General features: G+C 37.6%; 2 protein-coding genes across 5 annotated transcripts in view; one reads left to right on the top strand and one right to left on the bottom strand.

The window, feature by feature from the left end:
* LOC140158926 (casein kinase I-like) overlaps window positions 1–18315 on the bottom strand; it is a 105777-nt gene extending 87462 nt beyond the window's left edge. Inside the window, exons 1-2 of one of the 2 annotated variants that reach the window (XM_072182202.1) lie at window positions 18264–18315; window positions 247–780 (exon numbers count right to left, since the gene is read on the bottom strand). In XM_072182202.1, coding sequence (XP_072038303.1) covers window positions 247–466 — 220 coding nt within the window. In that variant the 5' untranslated portion in view covers window positions 467–780; window positions 18264–18315. Of the gene's footprint in view, window positions 1–246; window positions 781–8681; window positions 8777–18263 lie in introns of those variants that run through there. The other variant, XM_072182203.1, reaches the window with a different exon arrangement.
* Window positions 18316–18357: 42 nt separating this feature from the next.
* Window positions 18358–24697, top strand: part of LOC140158925 (centrosomal protein of 120 kDa-like) — a 28068-nt gene continuing 21728 nt past the window's right edge. For all 3 annotated transcript variants that reach the window (XM_072182201.1, XM_072182200.1, XM_072182199.1), the window contains exons 1-3: window positions 18358–18483; window positions 22936–23228; window positions 23933–24074. In XM_072182201.1, coding sequence (XP_072038302.1) covers window positions 18441–18483; window positions 22936–23228; window positions 23933–24074 — 478 coding nt within the window. In that variant the 5' untranslated portion in view covers window positions 18358–18440. The remainder of the gene's footprint in view (window positions 18484–22935; window positions 23229–23932; window positions 24075–24697) is intronic.

The following is a 24697-nucleotide window of genomic DNA, read 5'->3' as shown; positions in this document are numbered from 1 at the left end:
AATATTACATGGATAGTCACCTACTAATGATAGATTGAAAATTATTAACTGAGATTAGATCAAGGTCCAGTGAGGAATGAAAAAAATAATTGTGCACAGTAATCTAGAGAAGCTATTTTTAGTATATAACAAAGATACAGCACTTCAATACTTTGCTGCAGTGGCAACAGATGTAGGTCTACATGTACTCTACATGTCAGACTGCATATGTCCAAGAATTTTTGAAAAATACTGTGAAATACTTACCTAACCGCAATTCACCAAAATTTCCACATCCTATTTTCTTGCCCACTCTAAAATTAGGGCCTACCATGAGGACACCAGAGGCGTTGGACGAGCTGCTGGAGCGAGCATTATTGGGCCTCCCGCCACCCGTCCTGGGCTTCCTCTTTTGGTCCTCTAGTTTGGTACTCTGCATTGTCAACTTTTCAATTGTTTTCTCCCCAGTAGAGAACAAGGGCAACATGTATACAGCGAGACGTGACAAGACACGACACACCACAAAAATAAAATTTTAAATTCCGAATATATTATATTCCAATGGCATTCAAAGATAGCTGCTGGCTTTGTTTTCCACAGGTACACACAAGAAAGCAAAATTGATAGTAAATCCGTTTGATTTGGTTTGGTATGTTTATCGAAGACGGTGGCCCGGTTACACTACACCTGCCGACTCCTCCATCTTCTGACGATGTTTCACAAAGGTCTACATTATACACATAATTGATAAATAGAGATGTATAAATCCAAAATTCAAAATGGCTGGTACTTTGTGAAGATCTGAAAAAGATAATAAAAAAACATATTAAATTTAATCAATTACTGTAATATAAACAATGACGATAAATTATTTTGCATTACACTGATTCCAATAGAGTACATGTATCACCGATGAATGTCAAGCACTTTGTTTTTTCTGAGACAAGAGCATACACTATCACTATCAGACATTTTAGAACACTGATTGACAAACAGCTAGCACAGGTATAGTAGGGTATGAAGAGAGCACACATGTATCAGTTGGTATTACATGTAGAGCTAGGTTAATCTGCCATGGTTGCATTCGTGAGATGTCACAAGCAGACATTGGTGAGATGTAGCTAAGATGTATCATCAGTGTTTCAAATGAAATGCAGCTCTCTCATCAAATTTAAATCCTTATGTGGTGAATTGAGCATTGTATATATACATGTAGCAGTAACATTTGATAGATCATTTAAATATCTTTCATAATTTCAACTCCGTAAGGTTTCCTTAGAAGAAAGTCTTCTTTGTTCCACCCACACTTTAAAGGGGCCATGGGAGATTTTATGAAACTTGCGCTCATGTTTGTCACAATGGTTTTTAAAACATTGCATACAGTGTATGCAACATTATATTGCATAGAGTGTATGCAATTGATGTTTGTAACTACATTGTAATCAGTATCAGCTTCTTTCATGGAAAACGTCATGATTTTATAATCAAGTACCAGATCCAGAACTAAATTTCCCAATAGTTCAACATAAAATATGTACAGCAGGTAAGCTTAATGTAATGCTCATCTTTGTTTTCAATTGTAATAGATTTTGTCCCTGTTCGGTAGGCTGAGTGTTCAATCTATCCAAGTAAATCGATGTTTTCTCATCTGATACTTTTGCCATATCTCACAAAAAATTTTTTTTTTTAAATACAACCCCTTTAAAAGCCATTTGCTTCTCACAATCACATTCATTACATGAATTGTCTATTATTACATGTTACAATCAAGAAAGATGAAAGAAACAATGCCTTACAATTTTGATACTAATAGTAATACTAAGAGGGTGTGGCTCTCAATGACATAGCAGGTACGTACATGTGTAGGTGGCACCTGTGCAATTCATGCCTATTTCTACCGATATCAAAATAGACATAAGGAATATTGACACTTCATTTGATGAGATTTATAATGGAGACACATACATGTGTACAGTTAGTTCTCTGATGAAACGTGATTGCTAAATAGTAATCAGTGGCAGTGTACGAAATAAGGAAAATATGGAGGTTGTCCCGAGGACAACTAAAGCATGAATTCTGCTTGTCCTCAAAATATTTTGGCTGTCCCCAAAATATAAATGTTATGTTTTTGAGTACAAAGAATCCAAATAAAGGTTGTCCAGAGGATAAATACATAGCTCAATATGCTTGTCCCCAGTGATTTTTGGACAAGAGGACAAGAGGATAAGCACTTATTTCGAACACTGATCAGTGACTGGTAGCACCAAGATCACTTTACAGGGAAGTATAAAGGACAAGGTTATGGCCAGTGTCTTTGTGGTACATGTTGTAGCTCTTGAGGGCTATAGGGGAGGAGGGGGCTAAAAAATCAAAGTTCCAAAGAAGTATGAAAGAGAATATTTTTAATTTTGTATGGGATCTGATTGGAGGCACCTGAGGGTGGATTGTAACTGGGGCTGCCCAATTCAAGTGCCATGAATGCACAGTATGACAGCACTGTTCCCTCCCCAATAGTGATTTATCAAGATCAAGCATGGCTTTTTAAAATCTTTTTAATCTTTGATGATAGATAATAATTAATACAACTAAATATCAGTTTGAAGGTAGCTTCCACATTACATATTGGACACCCATTTACACCACAGCTTCATACAAAATTGGGGAAGTGAACCTTTGAACATGTGATTCTTGTGCAATGTCAATGTTGACATATTCACCATGTGCGATCATGCATGTGATCTCAGGAAACTGTTATATGTGTATCATTTTATAAATTTTAAAATAAACCAGGGAAATTCAAATTGAGAAGAAAATAAATTGGGTAGTCAGTGGATGTTGATAAATTGATATCAAATAAAAAATCCCTTTTTTCTCACATACTGAAATTAATGAGTTCCAAATCAGTGTATTTCCGAAGATATCATCAAAAAAATGATGAATTAGTCGAAAATGTGGTATACCACAGTTGAGACTAATTCAACAGTTTTTTTACAATTTCTTCGGAAATATACAAATTTGGAATGCCTAATTTCAATATGTTAAAGAGAAAAATATGAGCTTTCACCAGATACCAAAATCTGCATTTTGATAGGGTTAAGTCGGAGATGAGGCTGTCAATCAGGTTACCCACCTTTAACTAGCTACATTTTGTTTGTAGCACATGAACACAACAATGGGTTAGTGGGTTTGTGGTCTAACTAACCACAGACTGTAGAAATAAGCAAACTCTATATTCTCCACATTTATTTCTACTGCATACAGAGTTTTACAGACCAACTGGCTTTAGTTTTTAACATAACCCAACTTTGGTCATTTCATAATTAATATTTTCTATTTTTATTCGAGAAAATAACACCACACCCTTGTATTTGCAACAGTATTTTTGTATTCACCATCTAACCTCATACTAGCTTATGGACAAATTTGTATTAATCCTTTCCTTCTTCTTAAACTAAAATAACACTGAAGCAACATTTAAAAAAAATCACAAATGCCAAGGACAGCACATTTACGGACGCAATCACAGGGATTTGATTATGCATTTTCATATATAATATTTCAACTAGAAAGTTCTGCACAGTTTGTAATTAAGGTGGCCCCACGACAAAGGTTTGTAAATAATACAGGTTTGAAAATACGAAGTACTGAAGTTGAATATAATTCAAAACATGACACAATCACACAAAAAGCAGAAATGATGATCATAAGACTACCCAACCAAGGTACATACATGAAAGTTGTGTGTAGGCCGCCAAATGGCTTGGAATGGAATTTTAGGCAAAAATATATGCATATAAGCTCAATAATATTCATAAACACAATATGACACAACACTATACAGCGCACGAGGTCACCATACTCTATCACCTTACTAAGTATGAGGTTGACAAGGTAAATTGCTTTGAAGTTACGAGTGAATTAATGAGTGGATTCATGTAATTTCAGACAAAATATGAAAATAAACTAATTGATATTGGGTCATGTGTCATATGGCGGGGCACATTTGCGTTACAAGCACTGATTTTGATCATTTGTCCTCCTTTTCACTTAAATTGTTACATCTCTAAAACTATACATCTCACATCAACAAAACTATACATTTTTGGAAAGCTTATGTTCCAAGGAATCCAACTAGGCAAAAATGAAGTTGGTATACAGGGTGCGTAAGAAAATATATAGGGTGATATCATGAAAAAAATTAATTTTACTAGTAAATTCATAATTTATTGCATTTGCTACTGATATGGAATACCTCAAATGTAATCTAATTTTGTGGCAGGCAACACTATGAGCTTAAATAAAATGTATACTTTTGCCATGTTATGATCAACCAAAGTGGTGACACAGGGTGTGAAAATATATGTAACTTCACGCACAAAATGTTGATTACATTTTTGAAGATATTTTCTTTAGAGTGTATCCTACATTTATTTTAACTGCATATTTGGATTCCTGTGGTAAAAAGCTTTCCAAAAATGTATACTTTTCCTATCTTAGGGTGTATAATTCTCAAGATACAACAATTGAAAGCCAAAACACATGTCGTGACTGAAAATCTTGGCATTTGTGTGTAAGTGAATAGGAAAAAATTGAGGTTCTTGTGACATGCGGTTCTCAGTGAATACTTGTTAACACGATTAAATAAAATTAATAGCTGAATATGAATAATGAATGATCAAGCTTTCATTTGAGGTATGATTTGCAAGTATAGCACACAATTTGGCAATGATATAATTTAAAATTCAAAAGGATGCCATGTCTCCCATAGAGAATGCATGCATACTCCACTACCGCTTATCCACTACCGCTTATCCACCAGGTTTATCTTCGTTAACATTTTGGTATTTTTCACTAATTAAACAAATTGGCATTCGAAATTGAGAAACATATTTGAAAATTAGAATAATCAGGCTGTATAATGAGCCCAAACTTGATGCAATTGGACCAAGAATAGCCCTGTGACAACAAGTTAAATCTGAAAGAGGACAGAAAAATGTAACGTCACCAGGTATTTTGGGGTCCCACCATAAGACACGTGACCATTGATAAATTTATGTAAAAATAACCTGACATAAAAATAGCACATTAGGTCACCATACTCCATCACCCTATCAAGTGCAGAATGGATTAATGATTAGATTGTTTCCGCCCACAGATTCAAGTAAAACATACTTTCATCAGTTAAAATATATACCCCCCTGGTGATTTATAGGGGGACAAAGATTTGTTGGCAAATCAAAGGGGTAAGCATGTTTTGGAAGGTCAAAGAGGGAGCAAGCAAATTTTGGCACATAGTTTGGGAACAGTTCCAATATTATGCTCTAAAATTTTAAGGTGTAGAAAAACCAGGCCTCAAAAAACCAAGGGAGGTTAGATCATCCCTGGTTGAAAATAATTAGCAAAAAAATAGCACAAAATTACCATCAAAGACCAAAGTATTTGTAATTTTTGTAAAACTTCTTTCAGACAGTGCGTGGTAGACTGTAGAAAAGCACACAAAACAAATGGAACTTTGCAGGCAATTGCAGTATTTTTGCAGAAATTTTTAAGCATTCCCAAGTTCTCAGAAAGGCTGAATGGTTTCTGGAGGCCTGAGAAAAATGTTTAAATGATGCACAATTTCCTGCTTGCTGCACTCACATCACAACATTAGACAAATTAACTAGAATTTTGCGGTTCTCGACCTGCGCGGTTCTCAACGCAAAGCGTCAGCCGCAATGCCTCCACCTTGTCCTTGACGCCCATCATTTTAATCCGTGCAATTTCACTTGACCCAAAAATGACCTTCACATTATCTGCCTCACTAAGGAGGCTGTTCCCACCAAATTTCATCAACCTGCAGCAGTCTATAGCGATTTGACCCCAGATGACCCTGAATGACCCCAAAATGACCTTGACATTTAACATTTTTGCCTTGTTTCAGTGGTTGTCAGCACAAAATTTCATGAATCTGTGACAATCTATGGCAATTTGACCTCGGATGACCTTGGCGGATCCCAAAATGACCTTGACATTTTTGTCTTCCTACAGTGGTCCTTCCCACCAAATTTCACGAACCTGCAACAATATATGGCGATTTGACCCCGGATGACTCCAAATGACCTCACAATGACCTTGCAATTACGCATTATTTGCGCTGAAAAACAAATCAGGTCAAGAACTCCTGGCTATGCTACTCTCCGCCAAGTTTCATCACTGGACACTGTATCTCATACAGATCTCCAGATAATCTGTGCACAAGGTTTTTTTCCTTGATATGCATAAATTATGCAAATTAGGTACTTAATTACCATATTTGCTTAAATTAGGAGACCGCCAATTAATGCCACCCCTCCACCAAATTGCATCACTATACGCCTTACCAGTTCCGAGAAATTGCACTCGCAAGCTCGGACATACGGACGGATGGATGGACGGATGGATGGCAAACGGACAACCAAGAAACATACCTCCGGTGGAGGCATAAAAATTTAGGTTCCCCAAAATCTGGCATGTGAATGATTTTGGCACATCTTTAATGAGAATTCACCTCTCGGATTATATAATACAGGCAGTACAGGCTACTTAGTATTTCATCTTCACAGAAACTTAGACACAATGCCTGGATTACATGTATGTAGGCCAGTGTCCAATCACAGATCGGTCCAGTGTTCGATTTACCACCTGCATACCTGCACCAGTGCATGTAACATTCCCTCTGTGCATGCAGCTTTTCACTACCTGCCTGCACGCGTGCATGTACGATTTTAGCGCTAGCGATATGACAAGGCAATATACAAAAGTAAACAAGCAGTCAGTCCGATTTGGAAAAACCCAATCTATTTTTAGCGCAATATCCTGACTTCATTAGAAGGGCTGGCGCAAATCGCGCAATTGACAATTCCCGATACCCCTATCACGTGAGAACTGTCACTTTTTTCATTGACTTCCCTAGTCTCCTACACAGCCAGTTTGCGCCGGTCTGATACTTGTCGATCCTAACGAACATTCGAGATAGCCACATACAGTCTGGTCCGAGACTATGACTCCCTTAGAGGGGCTAGCGTAATGTGACGTCATCCACCAACATGCCTTATATTAAGTATGCTTGGACCAGGAGCTAAAATGAGCTCCTGGTCCAAAAGATGGCTCCTGGTCCTATAGTTTGTAGTGTAAAATATTGGACACACCAGGAGCCAAAACCTGGCAACCATGGGGTAAAAAGAGCCTGGGTGCCTGCTTAATATAAGCCTTGTCCACCAATTCCCGATACCCTCGCACATGTAGAAGCTGTCATTTTCATTTCATTGAAAAAAAAAGAACCGGAATTTAAAGCGTGGGAAATATTTGTTTACGCACGGAAAATAATCATAATAATGTCCAGCAAAAAAGGAAATAGCTCAAAAAACACTTGCATCATTCTGGAAATCGTGCACCTTGTCGGCGACTAGTTCTAGAACAGATGAAGCCACAGCATCAAGTGTTTTGGCTAAGAAATCGGCGAAAGTGATCGGCATAAAAATGACAATGACAGTGGAGCCGGAATATTATTACAAGCTTAACTGACAATGATCGTGATTCAATGTGATTTTATGTTTGCTTTAATTTTGGTGCATGCACACTTTTTGCTGTGCATGTAGAAATTTTGGGCTACATGCACCAGTGCAGGTAGGAAAAAATTTGTAAATCGGACACTGGATCGGTCCAATATACATTTTTACGGAAAAATTTAAATTGTCCCTGAGGGATAACCTTAGAATAGATTCTGCTTGTCCTCAAAATATTTCACTCCCAAAAATCGTATTAGGCCAAAGAAACGTTTGTTTTTTGTTTGTTTGTTTGTTTCCAGTAGCGAGCATTACATTTTTGATGGCTTATTGCGCATTTAAAAAAAACAAAAAAACAGAAAAATTGCAAAAAATAATTTGAAACAGTACTGGAGTAAACCTTTACACATTACACAACAAACAAGCATAGTGAAAAACTACTTGAGAAAACATCACACATTTTTTTTAATACTTTTTTTAATCTGCAGGTTGAAAGGGGATCATACATGTAAATATTCTTTTTTGTGTGTGTCGGAGAGACCCACTGTAAATTGAAATTCCCATTCCAATTTGCAGGCAGGCCTCGAAATAAGCCAGAATTTCTCAGGGCCATTTGGGCCCTCGATCATAAATGTTTGAGTGCCCTCACAAACTTTTGTGGGCCCAAATTTGGGCCATTGGTTTTAACCTATGAACCCCACAAAAAAGTGAGAAAATTTTTTTGCGGGCCATTTGGGCCCACTGGATGTATCTTTTGCGGGCCCTCACTAATTTTCGGGGGCCGAGGGCCCTTGTGCCCTCCTTATTTCGAGCCCTGCAGGAAGAGGTATTTTTGTCATTTGAAGACATGGATTAAAAAAACGCATTTCGCATTTGACTTTTTTTGACCTGCTACAGGAAACAAACATGTTTTTTTTGGGGGGGGGGCATTAACTGGAACACAGAAAGAAAGCTTGATATCTTTTGATCTTATTGAAACGGAAATGACAGATATGTTTTTTTATTAAGGTATCTTCGGCATTGTTGCTGTGCCTTGTCAAAGATTCTTAAAATCACAAAGAATGAATTCGATGCTCTCATGCTTTTAGCACAGTACTGTAGTTTCAATTTTGATTGTCAATATTATTGTCGTCGATGGGTGGAATAACCTCTTAAAGGCAAACACCACACGCTTACCGGAGCAAGCAGCTTTTGAGAACTGACCAATCACACTTTGAATACAGTCACTAGGCAGGTCAAGGTTCATGAGAAAACAGCAGCATGATCGACGGGAATTATATTTACATAATTTTTCACCAGGTTCGTCTGGATAATAAATGGAAAGAAATTTGGTGAAATGTTCGAGCTGCGCAAAATGTTAGTGTAAATCCTATTGAGACACGAAATATTATGGTGTACCCGGTATGCCAGTCCAAAATGTACATTGCTAAGGCATATATATAGGCAATTTCACAAGAGGTCATTAATTAGTTCAAATCTCAGTTGAAGTGTTATTGATTGGCTTATTTGCTTTGTACTTGTTCCATGCATCATGGCTTCTGGAGCATGGAGGCAGATTTGAACTAATGACCTTTTTGTGAGCGTACACACAGTGACAGAAGAGTAAACAATCATGCTGATTGGCTGATCAAAGTACTTGACAACACGACCTTGTCACTTCTACGCGATTGCAATTCACCAGTGCGTACTTGGACCATGGTAGTAATAAAATTTAAAAATTTACTATAGAAAAATTAACAAATTCGTGTACATCATGTAACATTCAACTACGCTTGTTAATACACCACGACTATTCATGCTAATACATGAGCGTACAATGATACTCAACTACGCGTCATGGGAGGTTATCTGCGTACAACAGTTTACTACGCACAGCCACGCAAAGAGTATGTTCCACGATGTACACAAATTAAATATTTTTTCTATAGTTTAGTGCGGATGTGATGATCATCATGATGATGTGATTTGATTCAGAAATCAACTCATAGACTTAGTCATGGCACATGCCAGGCTTCCCGTTAGTGTGCGACTGTGCGTCATTGCGTCCAGACGCGTATTTTACAAATTTGGACGCAAGTTCACATGGCTAATCAAGTATTTTGCGTCCATGTCACATATGCATGTGGACGCAGACCAAACTTCGAAGTTTTATCATTAATTGATGATAAAAATAAGAAATTTTTATTCTTTTATATTTTTAAGATAATAAAAGCCCCAAAATTTTGACCCACCTGCTGAGAATTGAAGTAAATTCTGCAATATTTGTAAATGCAACATCACTTTTTGCATGCTTTCCGAACGATCGCTGTATAATGTACAGCTCACAGCTGTTTTATGGCCTGGGGAAGTCCCGATTGATTTGTTTACAAGCAAGCATGTGCCGCTAACGTGCGGTTAATGTTTATTTAATTATTTATCACAACCTGAAAATATTCAATTTTTAATATTTTAAGTTTATTTTCTCATAAATAATCTAGGTTTCCTTTATTAGTATTACTAGCGGGATGCGCGGGTCCCCGCTAGATGGGAGCGTTCACTAAGAGGAATAATTACTGAACAGGTAGAATCATTGAAAAGGTACATTTTATTTATCTGTTCACCCGTTATCATAATACCGTGACCCGTCCATATACCTTTTTGTCCTTTATTTTTCCTTCTTTCCGTATTATCATGTCCACTGGTCTCTGGCTCGCTAGTCGCGTGGCTCTCGCGCCGCTTACGCGAATTGGCGTAGGCGCATGCATAGCGGCGCTGACGCGCTGTCTGTCAGCTGCAGTGACGCGTAGGCTGACAACCGATTTTCATAACAAAAACCCCGTTTTTACCCATATTTTCACTGTTTTTGCAGCCAATTCTTGACCGTTTTCAACCAAATAAAGTTTAAACACGTTCCCGTATATTCATTGATCTCCCGTATGAATTTCGCAACATTTGGATCGAAACTGACGGAGCCTTTATAGTGATACATACATGTATACATAAAACAATTTTGGCTAAATAATATTCAGCATTTAGTAACTATTAGTTTCACGCCTCACGGCGATCGTCAGACTATTATGCTATTGTTGTTATGATCCTTGATTACAGAACCGAAAAATATACGCAAAGTAGGCCTACGTGGATAGGCCTACGCATAAAGACGCGTGGATATGAAACATACGCAAAGTAGACCCACGCGGATAGGTCTACGAAAAATAGATGTAAATTTCGCGCGAAATTTTAATGGCACCGCAAATCAAAAATCAAAACAACAACTTAATTGCTTTGCGTATGTTTCATATCCACACGTCTTTATGCGTAGGCCTATCCATGTAGGCCTACTTTGCGTATATTTTTTCGGTTCCGTAATCAAGGATCATAACAACAATGTTCAGCATAATAGCCTGACGATCGCCGTGAGGCGTGAAACTAATATTAGTTACTAAATGCTGAATATTATTTAGCCAAAATTGTTTTATTAAATTACTTAACTCTACCTTGTTAAAAATTGGTATTGAGCACTGTGAAACGACTATTGAGTGACTATTTATGTTAGATACATACATAGATACATACAACATTCCCCTATTTATAGTAAGATTGTTACGATGAATAAAAGCAATTTTAAAGACAAAATCGAAATGATAATCCTTTTTCGTATTATTTGTGGCGCGCGTGTTTTAGTTTTTGTAGCATCAACAACACGTTAATTTAAAAATAGAAATGCGGAAGTGAAAGTACAAACAAAAATTGCTCAAGATTGACAGACTTTGCTCATGTTTTTGCACCTGTTTTTGACCACGTTTCGGACCAAAACTGACACAGAAATGAGAAAAATTATCATAGCGAATGGAGATGGAATATCACGGCGAAAGAAAATGCACTTTCATTTTTTTTTAACAATCAACATATTGATGAGGGGTACGTGTGTATCGTCATAATCGTGAATTTCAGATGGACGCACATAAATCTGTCTGGACGCAAGTTTTTGCAACCTCGTCAGCAAACTTGCGTCATTACGGACGCACATTTTTAAAACCTTAACGGGAACCCTGGCACATGCACTTCCGACTCGGTAAGTGTCGCATGTTGATGCTGCACTCATAACCAAATCTGCAGATTGTTGAAGAACCTTGCCAAAAATAAAGTAGCCATGAATTGAAGTTGATGTAAATTTATACGGTAGGCCTACCATCCCAATCATTAATTTTATGTATTGTCCGCGTCCGGCATGATTTTCCAAACATGCCAAAAATAAAATAGGCAGACAAGCTCGGCACGATCGCGATCTTTTGTCATGTTTTACACACGATAGTAAATACAATTTAACATGCTTTACTCTATTCATACTTATCATATGTATTATATCAAACAGATTAGAAAAATAATGCCTGTTGATATCGTTGGCACTGTCTTGCACTCAGTAAATCGTGACAAGATGTGCATGTACTGCACATGTACTGTGGGTCTTGTGTTGAACTTGAATGAAATCCACATTCAGTCCGGCAAATCCGTCAAATCGGGATGTACACCCCGATCGGGATGTACACCCCAATCGGGATGTATATGGCGCATTTGGAAATGAAACATGTGGGCAGTTTGTATTCGCCATGGTAGGGTGTGACAAACACGCTGGCGGAAATTTGTTCATGGTTTCGGAAAATTTTAACCATGTTTAATCGATTCTCTTAAATTTTACCCCAGGTTATCCGTGGGAAAAAAGGGGTTTACCGTTGCAAAAAAAAGTTATAGAGCCTCAAAGTTGGATTTTACGTTAAAAAAAACTAATTTTGTAAGAATTCAGGGTCCCGGAGCTTCCCCAGTCAGATTGTCGCAGAAAAAGCGGGTCCAAACGAATGTGGTGACATTATAAAATGTGTTTCCAACAATAATTCAGTGTCAAGATAAAAGTCACGACTTTTAGCTATCATTTGCAAAAAACCAGAGCTCATTTGATAAAACAGTTTTGAAGATATGATCTCGGATGTAAAAATGGTTGAAGGATGCAATTGTAAGCTATTTTAGGCCTAAATGTTGATCAGTCAAGTCGCACCGCACCGCACAGATCGCACATGCATAGGCCTACTTCATTCAAATGGGTTTTGTTTGTTTGTTTGTTGTTGTTTTTTGTTTTGTTTTGTTGCTGTTGTGTTTGTTTTTGGGGATTTTGGTAAGCAAGGAAGGGTTTTGGTAGAGGCGCAGCACAAATGACCATACGGGACGTGCATGCAAAACATGGGTAGCATTTTCAGCCTTTTGGTATATCAATGACCCCTTTTTCAAAGCCTATTTTGGTATATGAATGGGTCCTTTTTTCTAAATTTTCTCAATTTTTTGAAAAAATAGCCCAATTTTTCCCAAATCTAGCCAAAATTTTCCCAAAATTTTGGGGAAATTTGTAAAAACTAAGACAATTTGGGTTAAATTTGGCCAAAAATTTTGACTTTTGGTATATCAATGGGTCCAAATTTCTTTAAAAATTGGTATATTTATGGGTCCACTTTCAAATTCTCAGCGGCACGTCCCTACCAAAACCAAACTTGAGTACGCCCCCCCCCCCCGGGTGCAGCTGTGCAAGGCAAACAACTTTTAAGTTTGTTGAATAGATTCATCATGCAGGTTTGTTCAGTAAAAAATTAATAGGCTTGTAAAACACATTTTGGGTGTTTTTTTTGACAAAACGAAGTGAATTTTTACTCATTATACAATTTTTTTTGTAGGACGACACATTGTATGTATAGCCATTAAAACTTCACTTGGTTTTGTCAAACAAAAACCCATGTTTATCAACTTTTAAGTTGAAAATGGAAAGGGTGCAAGTCAGGGGGGGGGGGTATTTCCGGATACACTTTAAAACGCTTTAGACCTATAAGCTATAGGCTTAAAAGAATATAGGGCCAGAGCCAAAAATGGTCATCACTCAACCTAAAATTTAGAAATTGTCACAGGAGTGAATTTCTCCTCTGGTTTAATAGGCTACTAACCAAAGGTTATGAATATGCAAAAAAAAAGTAAAATTTGCCCGTCAATTTCGGAATGCAAGCCAGATAAAATACACACGTAGCGCCCTCTCGGTGTGGCGGGACGGAATTGTTAAATTTGATGTTTAATACTACATATTTAAAAAATATAGGTTTTTTTTTTTGTTTATGGTATTATAATGGTCTTCTGTATAGACAATTTCAGCACTAAAAAAAATTTCAGTGGACTTTGCAAAAATAAAGAAATAAATTAAAATATGTGTAAAATTCCGTCCCGCCACATTTTGAGGTGATTTTTTTACGTTCCGGAAGGGACGAAAAAAAATTTTTTAGTCAAAACTTCCCAAAATATCAACTATTATATGGTAATAAACATTCCTGCGTACACAAAAATTGAATTCATCAACTTTGCTAGACTCAGAGCCATTTTAACTTCTTCTATTTCAGGCCTTTTGTGGTAGGATGCCAGCAATAATTCTATTTTCAGGGTCTATGGTGTAAAACATGGCCCGCCACATTTTGAGATGATTTTTTTAAGTTCAGGAAGGGATGAAAAATTTCTTTCTCAGTCAATATTTTGCAATAATTTTTCATTGGAAGTGAAAGAAAAGACAATTTTGTCAGTTTTAAAGTGAATCAATTGCTTTTTTTCTCGATTTTGACATGGTAGACAAAATTCCGTCCCGCCACATTCCGTCCCGCCACATCGACATGATTAAAAAAATTGATGAACGTACTATAAATTTTATAATTCTTTCCATAACAAAAGAAGGATAGTTGAAGTTAATACCAATGTTAGAAACAAATGTTTTATTACAGTACTTTTGATAAAAATTCAACAAATGTACTGTGTTCACAAATACATGAAGTTTATCATTCCGTCCCGCCACATCAATGAATTTGTGTTACCGTGGCAACATGTTGATTCTTTGGACTATTTTTCTTGTGTGTGAATGTAGTCTGTAACTTACTTGTTTATATTAAGAACATGAAGAATCCATAAAATAAACAGGCACAGAGCTACAATTTAAGGCCTATCAAAATTCCGTCCCGCCACAAACGGGAATTTTGGCTCTGGCCCTATAGAAACTGAACATTACAGAAAATGTCAATGTTATAGGTATACCGGTATGCTTTATGCAAAGGATTTTTTTGCAGGCCAAAAAACAATCAATTTTTAGCAGGTCGAGAGGGAATATTTTGGGGCATTGACGTGACGAGAGGGAGCACCAGATTTTGGCATGTAAATTTTCAAACTCACCGCTGCTCACAGACAATTAATTGCATAGCCCCTTCCGTAAACTATCTATCAATCTATGTCCCATAGCTAGTAGGCCGTTGGGGCGACGTAGTGATGGCTTTAGAGATGCATAATTTCCAAAGTTCTCTGTCCTCAGCTGATCGTGTGAGCTGGTCAAAGTTCAGTCCAGTCCAGTCTTTGATGTTATCAATCCACGTCTTCTTTGGTCTTCCTCTCTTCCTTACCCCATCTGTACCTCCCTGCAGAATGGTGTTTGCTAGACTGTTCTTCCATCTGATCACATGGCCAAACCACTGGAGTTGTCTTCTTTTCACAATGGAGATCAGGTGTTCATGCTCTCCGATGAAACTTTCCATCATTGCCCTTACTTGTTTGTTGGTAGTATGCGTAGAGTAGTGGACCTGGAGGAGCCTTCTCATGCAATTCATCTAAAACGTCTTAATCCTCTTTTCCATCTCGGCATTAAGCGTCCAGGTTTCACACCCATACAGGACGACGGAAATTACCAATGCTCTCAGGAGGCTCATTCTTGCTGCTATTGAGATGTTCTTGTCTCTCCAAATGGGTTTCAAATTGGCTAGTGATGATGTCGCTACAGCAATTCTGATTTTGATTTCTTGCATTGATTTGGCATCATCTGTGATGGTTGCACCAAGGTATTTGAATTGTGTAACTGTTTCAAGTTCTTCCCCTCCAACATGAACTTCTACTATTTCATCAGACCCCATCTTCAAGACCTTGCTCTTTGCAGCGCTGATTTCCATGCCAAGTCGCCTTGCACTGTCATCTAGCCTTCTTGTAAGGTCACTTAGTTCTTCAGGTTGTCCTGCCAAGAGGTCGATATCATCAGCGAATCGCAAGTTGGTAACCCTTCGCCCTCCGATGCTGACTGTTCCCTCGAATCCATCAAGAGCTTCCATCATGATATACTCAAGGAAGATGTTAAAGATGGTTGGTGACACTGTGAGTAGACAACCTTGTCGGACTCCAACTCGGGTACGAAACCACTCACTGCATGATTTCATCTCCTAGCAGTACAGTAGGCCTACTCTTAGATGCAGTGTACAATGCTTCAATTGCATTTACAATTCCATTACTGATGTTGAACTTTCTTAGGATTTCAAACATTGCTTCTTGCCAAACACGGTCAAATGCTTTTTTAAAATCAATGAAGTTGTGGAGAAGTGGCTTTTGATCTGTGCGGAATTTCTCACTCAGAATTCTCAGATTGAAGAGTTGTTCCACTGTGCTGCGCCCTTTTCTGAATCCTGCCTGTTCTTCTGCTATGATTCTCTCTGCTTGAGGTCGAAGTCTATTAAGAATGATTTGGAGAAGTATCTTGCTCGGATGACTGATCAAACTGATGGTGCGGTAGTTGTTGCAAGATATAAGGTTGCCCTTCTTCGGGAGAGGAATGATGATCGACCGTGTCCATGAGGATGGCCAAATTTCTGATGTCCATAAACTGCGATGACATTAATCTAGCCCACCCAGTAAATTATTTTGCCCACCGCATGTGCGTATTTTTTTTGGGGGGGGGGCTTTGAGGCGTTAGCCCCGGGTAAAAGCAGAGGCGGCCAAAAGCTCTTCACTTTTTCAAACCACCGTAAAAAAAATTGGGTCAACCTTTTCGGGCTGTTGATGAAGGGGCGGCAAATTGAATTTTCTTCAGCCCCCCGGCGGGATAGGAGCGGCCACGGTACGCCACTGCACCGTACCCAGTGAATTAAGGGATCTCACCAGTAATCAAGTTCCAATATTCTTTTATGTGTTAAAAGACACAGATGAATTCTTCATTTTGACATTGTTAAAATATTAAATATCATCGTGCATTCAAAACACCATTTTCCTTCACGTTTATATATCTTGGGCATAATCGATCAACATTTCAAGCCTATCGCTCTTTTCGGGTTTTTTTCACGGGGTCTGAAAAAGCCGAAAAATACGTGAAATTCGAAAAGCATAAATTATATTGAAAAAAAAGTTTAAAAAAAATTATTTAGTTAAACACAAAATGAACACCTTGGTCATGACAGAAGTTGTTTTAGGCATAATCGATTAAATTCTCATGCCTGTAACTTTTTTCGTTTTCCTGTCCTTCCATTTTCAATAAATGCAGGGACAATTTTCACACGTTACAAAAATTAAGGGGTAGGTAACATTTTCATATTTTTATCAATGTTGTTGTACTCCTTACATTTGGTATCCACTTGCAGCTTATACCTCATCCTCTTCTTCTTTCCTCTTCCCCTCTTCTCCTCTTTTCTTTCTTCCCCCTTCCTCTTTTTCCTCGCTTTCTTTTTTTCTTCTCAAGGCATTATTTCCTCAATTTTGACTGTCATTTGATTTCCTAGAAGCGGTGCTCCCCGCTCCCACACAGTTTGCATCGGGGTTAGGCCTATAGGCCGAATATATCCTGGGTTGGGACGAAATTACAAAACCACTAAAACCGACTTCTGCATATTGAATGAAAATCAGTAGGCCTATACTGCCCCACCATGACAAAAGGGCATAGAAGACTCTTAAAAACAAGTGCTACTTAGAAGTTAGAATCTCGTTTTGTCTCGTATATACACCCCACAATGTTAAAGTTCTATGAATAGGCTAACCTTGAAATTTACGTAATGAACCTTAATTCTAATTAATAGTTCAGGGACTAATCACTAAGTGAAAAGAGGTGTACGTAAACCCTTCTTGGTTCTAAAATTTAATTTGTTTGCCTAAAAACTTGCCTTTTTTCTGTTCTACTTAGAACCCTTAGCTACCCTTGAAAGGTTCCAGGTTCTACAATAAACCGTTTTCTTGGCTAAATATGGAACATTTAATGAAGAACCCTTCAGAGATTCTATGTAGAAAAGAAAAAAAAACTTCTTTAGCCAAGCAAATGGTTTTATCCCAAAAAATAGCACACTGCTTTTCCTGTACTAGGCCTATTTAAATCTTTAAGGTTTTTTTTGTATATAACTTTTTAAGGTTCTTTATATAGGCCTAATATCATTGCTTAGAGGCGCTGAAAACGGGAAAAACCGATGCGTTGCGTTGCACTTTTTTTTCTAAGAGAGAACAATGTTTGGCTGATCTATCTTCTGTTTGAGTCCTTGGTTAAATATGATATTGCATACAAATATATCAATTCAAATCTTTAAAATAAGAATAAATTGTTTTTCATCTCGTTTGAGAACGTGTGCTGCAAAAAAGCCTATTAATAAAATTAGAAATGTCCTGGAATAAATCACTGCAAGGTGCCCAGTTGCAAGCATGGCGCTTTATACATCCCATTCGGGATGTACTTCCCGCTTATACATCCCGTTCGGGATGTACATCCCGTTTTGGTATATATGCTCGTTTTGACGGATTTGCCGAACTGACATTCGGAATAACATTTCCTGTTGCCAAGGGTATAAAATTATGAAAATCGGCATTTGTTAACTAATCGTTGACATATGTTGGTTCTGAGAACACTGATAAATAACGTGATTAAATATTATATACAATTTTAATTTCTAAGACACAAAAATAGTGTATTTTATTGCTCACCTTCCCCGGTATCCTTACCCATAAAAGCGTAGCACTCCCTGCTAAATGATCGGCTGATATGACGTCACTTCCTCCTTCAGGTCAAAAATCATGCGTATTTTCACAAACATGGCGGCGGTTTTCAAAACAAATTTTGTCGTCGGCTCTGATCAACTGTTTTTATTTTAAATTTACAACATGTCGAAGGAACAATATTTAGTCGTGGTGTCGATTCTTGATGGTAAGAACTTTGAGATTATACGATTGTCGAAGCAGAAAGCAGAATGAGTTGCACAAGTTAACACTTTACAGAATAAGAATTCAGAAATTTGATAAGCTTAAAAATTCACTGTCAATGACTGTCATCCATGACCATGCATGCATGTATCGACTGTCAGTGACAGTGCATGAGTGTTATGTTATAAAGTTAATTTTTTATTACTTCCGTGGTCCGGGTACACGCTGGTGAATTGCGATCACGTAGAAGTGACAAGGTCGCCTACTACACGCCGCGCCGACGACCATTCTCTTGGTCGGGCTGACGTCACAAAGGGGAAATAGCCTTGTAAAACTAGTGTGCGCATGTGCAGCGCATGTGCAGTTCCCCTTTCTCGAGCTGGTTGCTATGGGCGCGCTTGGACGAAGGGGACAATGTTCCCGGATGTCCGACCGAGTGAATGGTAGGGATGTTCATACAATTTTGAAGTTCAATATTTTTAGCTGAAAGTTCTTTCATTTGAAAGAGAATTAAATTACCTAAACAATAAGGGGTCAATCATGTTTCTAGTGCATATACTTTTGAAGTTACAGACAAAAATAGTGTCATTAAATTGCCCAAAATTTTGTGTGTGAAATTGTGACAGCAGGCACATGTACAATGCACACTACTGTATGTGACCCCTGATGACCTCCTATTCTTTACTGTAAGAAAGCTGTTTTGGATGGTCTTGATTTACACACAAATTGCTTTTGAGCTAAATCGAGCGTCGACTTGGTAGAACATGGATTGCACTATGTGATAGTTTATGAATCCAGTATCATGCCAGTACCAACATAAGTCAACATCATTAGACATTAGGTTTTGGTTGTCAAAATTAATTTTTAGTGATTTTCTCCGGCATTGATAGGCATGTTCACAAAATTTTCAAGTAGGATATTTCACATGGAAATTATTTTGTTTAAAAAGGTGATTATTTAACTTAAAAAATGAGGGGTCAACCATGTCTGTAGGTAAAAAATTAGCGAAGTTATGGGCAAATGTCTGTTTTTAAAAATTGCACTTTTCTGCGGCCATCATTGACAATGCCTTACAATGACTTACTGTACAAAAAAAGCATGTAATGCATCATTTTTTACCACGATGATCCATTTTACACAAAGGCGATTTTATTTTATGAAATCTAACTTTCACTGCATGCTGACTTCTATATCAAGGATAAAGTACCAGCACATTTTAGACTACGTCGTCAAGTTTCTGGTGTCCAAATTTCAAATTTTTGTTTTTCCTTATGGGGATTATACAGTTAAGCCATTGACTGTGAGCTACTGTGGTCGCAACTTTTTGGATTGAATGTCGCCCTCTATAATAAGCAATGTGGACATGTCTACCATTGAGCCCCACAGTAAAGCCATTTTTGGACCGTACACATTCCACTTCCCTATGGACGAATAACGCCACCTATAGTGTGTGATGTGAGCTAGCCTAACCATGGGTCAACCGTTAACCGGCTTGTTGTCAAGTGCGTTGATCAGCCAATCAGCATGTAGGTATGCTAGGTGAATTCAAATTTGCCATCAAACTGCATCATTTTATATATCAAATCAAAGCCCTTGAGTAAACAAAGCCAAAACTGAAAACCATTTTTTCATAGCACTTTCCGTAGCAAAGTAACATCTTGTCAAAGATTGACTTTCATCAAAAAGTTTCAGCTAGCAAAATTCCCCAAAACGGCATTTCGGGGGTGTTTCTAGATCTTAGTCTCATTATGATAGCAGCTTTTTTTAATGGAACTGCTATCAAAATCACAAATTCCATGTGCCAGTGACTTATCACCATAAAAATCATATATTTGGGTCAAGTGAAGTATAGAAAACATATTTATGTACGTTTCCTTCTTCGCCAGTTGTTTTAAATTTCTATGTAAATATGCATTGACATTGTCGGCGAATTTGGCTGACTAGCAAATGTGTTAACTAAGGTTTGCCTGGGTTACCTACAGCATGGGGCCATGATCATGATGATTGTTTATTTCTTCTGAGTGTGTGACTGTCCCATTAGAATTGTACAGCTCGTCTACGCTTGGCGCAGAGCTCGGACCACGGAAGTAATAAAAAATTAACTTTAAGGTCACATGTCATGAATTGGTCATCTTTTGTGTAACATATTATGTTAAATGATAAAAATATCACAAATTTTGATTCACTTCAACACAACTTTTAATGAATACATTTTAGACCATTATAAGTATATATTTCTGGAAAGCTTATATTACAAGGACGCCAAATCAACAAAGTATAACATCATAAATCATAATACAGGGTGGGTAAGAAATATACAGGGTGGAAGATCAACAAAATTAGCATCTTTCTTGTCACTCATGGTAAACCACATATTTTCTTTTTCTGAAAGCTATGTAGCTCAAAATAAATATGGATTCAGAAAGACATTGCATGGGCCCTTCAAACAAATTAGGAAGAAAAACTTTGGTATCTCTTGCGTTAAAACATACAGGGTGGTCAAAAATTGTAAAATAATTTTAGAATTTGTATGACATAATCAATTAAAACTTTTTTCCTCCATGTCTGGCACTAAAACTAATAGCATAATTGAATTCCTCATCAAATTTCCTTAAAAATATGTGTACTTTTGAATAAGCAGGGTGTCTCCTGAAGGCAAGCGATAGGCCATTTAGAAATGTCGGAGCATTACGTGTACACTTTGTACAGTAACATATAGGGAAAACTGTCTTAATTAGCATTTTATTAAGGCAAGCAATTAATTCGTTACATGCATGTTACAGTTGATCTACTATGAGGTAGCTCTACAGTCCAGGATTATGGTCCATGCTAGTTGTACTTTTTAAGATACAAAGGTTTGAAGTTTGCCATATTTTCACAATTTTGTGTACAATCCTATGGGGCTCACCCGCCCCGGCTCCTCCATTGACACATGTTACATATGGAAGTATAACTCTCAAAGTAGTTGTCCAATTGACTTGGGTTTTTTTGTATTTGATAAAGAACATAATTATCTACAAAATGACACCAAACTTTCTACAATAGGTATTTAATATACTTTTAGAATAAACCAAGCTTGAAGTGCGAAGAGAGCGTTTTCATGTTACAGCCCTTCCATTTTTGGGTGACCTATTTGTGACATGCGACCTTAAGTCAAATACAGCAAACAAACCTTTGACAAGCGCGACTACCGTGATGTTGCAAATTTGGAGCTAACGACGCGTACGGCACACAGTTCATTCATAAATTTCCACTCTGCAACAGCAGATCGCCTCTAGACTGCGGAACTCAGTCCTCAATGATAGTCAGTCATTTATCTTTTGGTCGTTATATGACTATCATTTGAGGACTGAGTTGTTATAATATATTTTCGAGGAGCAATTTCAGACAATAGCTGGGGATTAGTGGGGCAGAGGTTATCTATTGAATCCTTTCATGACCACTGAAGCATAGTCAAGTCTGCCAAGGACACTCGGCACAAATTGAAAGACCACACGACACCAATTTGGTGTTTGTTATGACACCAATTTGGTGTTTGTTATGCTCCTCGAAATTAGTACCTGACGGTCTATGTCTGGATCGCCTCAGCAGCCAATCCGAGACAAGTGCGACCAACGCAATAAATATGCGAGATATACTTAAAATATGTGCGCGTCAAAGGTTTACTGCATTTGATTATAAGTGTGGCTCACGCATGCAATACCATGATACATAATATTGCAGCATGGTATAAATGCTACGACTACGAGTCTCTCGCAAGTGCAAAGTAATATGGTCGTTCATACTATAATGTTTCTAGGCCTATATCAAACTTATATTTTGTACAAATTGTACAGCTATCGTTTCTAACCTATGATGAACCGAAATACCTGTAAATCAAATTGCCCGCTAAAAACTGGTCATCGCTGGTATATATTTTTCTTGAAGAAAAAGGACACTTTTCACACCTGAACATGTCAAAAACACGTACAAGCCTCCCCACACATGTACATAAACAAGCTGTGTTCATTGTTTAATTGTAACCTGTAGCTGTTAGCAAGAAAACTTCCTGCATAAAATTACTTGGCCTGAGACACACTGGCGCTAGTTTGAGGACAGTTACTAATGTCATGCAGAAAATGCAAGATGAGTCGCCATTTTGTGACTCGTGCAAGCTAATGCAAACAAAATATTCGACTAAATAATCTTTTAATCTCACTTCATCCATGGAGTTGACATGGAATGGCTCTGTTTTGTGTTGTTTGACTACTATGTGCACAGTGATTTTATTTTCATTTCAACAACCATCTTAGCAAGGCAAATAAGGTCATTTTGGGGTTTAAAAGTTAAATGATAGGCGTCAAGGTGGAGGCATTGTGGCCGATGCTTTGCATCGAGAACCACGCAAGTCAAGAACTGCAAAATTCTAGTTGTTACTCCTGTGATAATTTCATGCCATGCTTTGATAATATTGCAGGAAGGAAGTTTCCTAAGAGGGGAAAGCATCAGTTAGTTGTTGAGACACGTTTTGATGGAGAACACCTAGCCACGGATCCAGTCAGTCATGGTGAGGCACCTGAATTTAACACTGAGTTAGCGTGGGAACTGAGCAAAAAAGCATTGCATCAGCACAGACTTCAAAGAACACCGATCAAGCTTCAGTGTTATGCTGTGGATCAATTTAGTCAGAGTAAGGAGAACATAGGATATATTATGCTGGATTTGAGGACTGCTGCTTTCCTTGAGCCTTCACCAGCTAAAGTACCGGTGGTAAGTTCTTTGTGATAGAGAGGTATTATCTTCTTCTACATATGTGACACGATAGGTCCATGGGAGCCAAAGGTGTTAAATTTGAAATTGAGATGAAGGCGAAAATATGTAGTGAAAAAACAACTACATCACAAAACTTGAGAACTTTAGAATCAAGTTTGCTAGACCTTCGGTGTTTTCAGTTTGATAGCCTAATGTTGGCATAAGGTGATAATTATATGGTAAAGTCTCAATTTTCAAATTGCCTCCTTTGGCCTGTGGACCAGATCGTGTCATGTATGAAGAAGTCAGATATGCAAAAGGTGCAATTTTTCAAATTTTTGTGTTAAGGCCACTTATGTCTGCCCTTTGATCTTTTTGATACCCTACTTAAATTTAAATGTTCAAAAACCGTGCACATTTTGTATTATGTTAGTATATTTGAAGAGTTATACATATGCCTGTATCTCAAATAGAGAAAAATGGATATATTGCTTTTAGGATCTGAACACTTCATGTGAATTTACAGAGGATTCAAGCCCATCCAGCATTGTTGTTTGATAACCGCCAAACCTTTGTCCCTATTCAACTTTTGTCACATCACTTTGTGTCAACCGTGGAACACCAGTTTCAGGTTTTTTGAGTGAAACTAGGTGGCATCTCTGAGTACAGCAAATGATGTACAATATACATTGTCACTATTTTTGTATGTTTTTTTATTGCAGACTTCCAAATGGTACCCTCTACTAAGCACCAAATACAGCCGCCACAAACCAGAGTTGAAGATTGGGATCTCTTTGGAGACCGATGCACAAGGACAAGATCAAAGTTTTAAAGCCAAATCAGCACCTCCAAGAAAAGGACAAGGTGATGCTTCAGAGGTTCAATGGGCTATTCCATTTAAAATCCACACTACCCCTGTGGAAGATTTTGGAAATATGTTCCACAGAGGGAGTATGAATTGCAAATAGAAATAGCACATTAGGCAGCTCCATTTGAAACTCACTCTCCCTCTGTGAAAGATTCAGATTGAAGCTTTCTCAGAGGGTGTATGAAATTCAAATGGAGCTGGAATGTGCTAATTCCATTTTAAATTCATACTCCCTCTGTGGAACATGTTTCCAAAATCTTCCACAGGGGTAGTGTGGATTTTAAATGGAACAGCCCAATGTTCAAGAAAATATCACTCCCTCATCAGATGTAGCTTCTTTTTTAATAATTGAAAAAGCTCCTTTGAAGCTCTTCTTAGGGGATTCAAAAAAATTTAACCCAAAATAAAAAAATATATTGAAATATAATCAAATATGATTACCACAAGGAAATTATAATAAGAGTGGCAATCAAAGGATTCATAAATTAGGCAAGGGAAAAGATGTAGCAGTTTTGAGATTTGGCTGGGTTCCTGTGGGCTAGCAGAATAAACAGCAGATATTAAATTTGTTATAATATCTTGAATCAACTCCCAAAAAGAATGTACAAATCAGGATGAA

The sequence above is a fragment of the Amphiura filiformis genome, chromosome 8 (genome assembly GCF_039555335.1).
Source record: "Amphiura filiformis chromosome 8, Afil_fr2py, whole genome shotgun sequence".
Classification (NCBI taxonomy): domain Eukaryota; kingdom Metazoa; phylum Echinodermata; class Ophiuroidea; order Amphilepidida; family Amphiuridae; genus Amphiura; species Amphiura filiformis.
The sequence above is the reverse complement of the archived record's forward strand: the minus strand, read 5'-3'. Positions and strand labels throughout refer to the sequence as shown.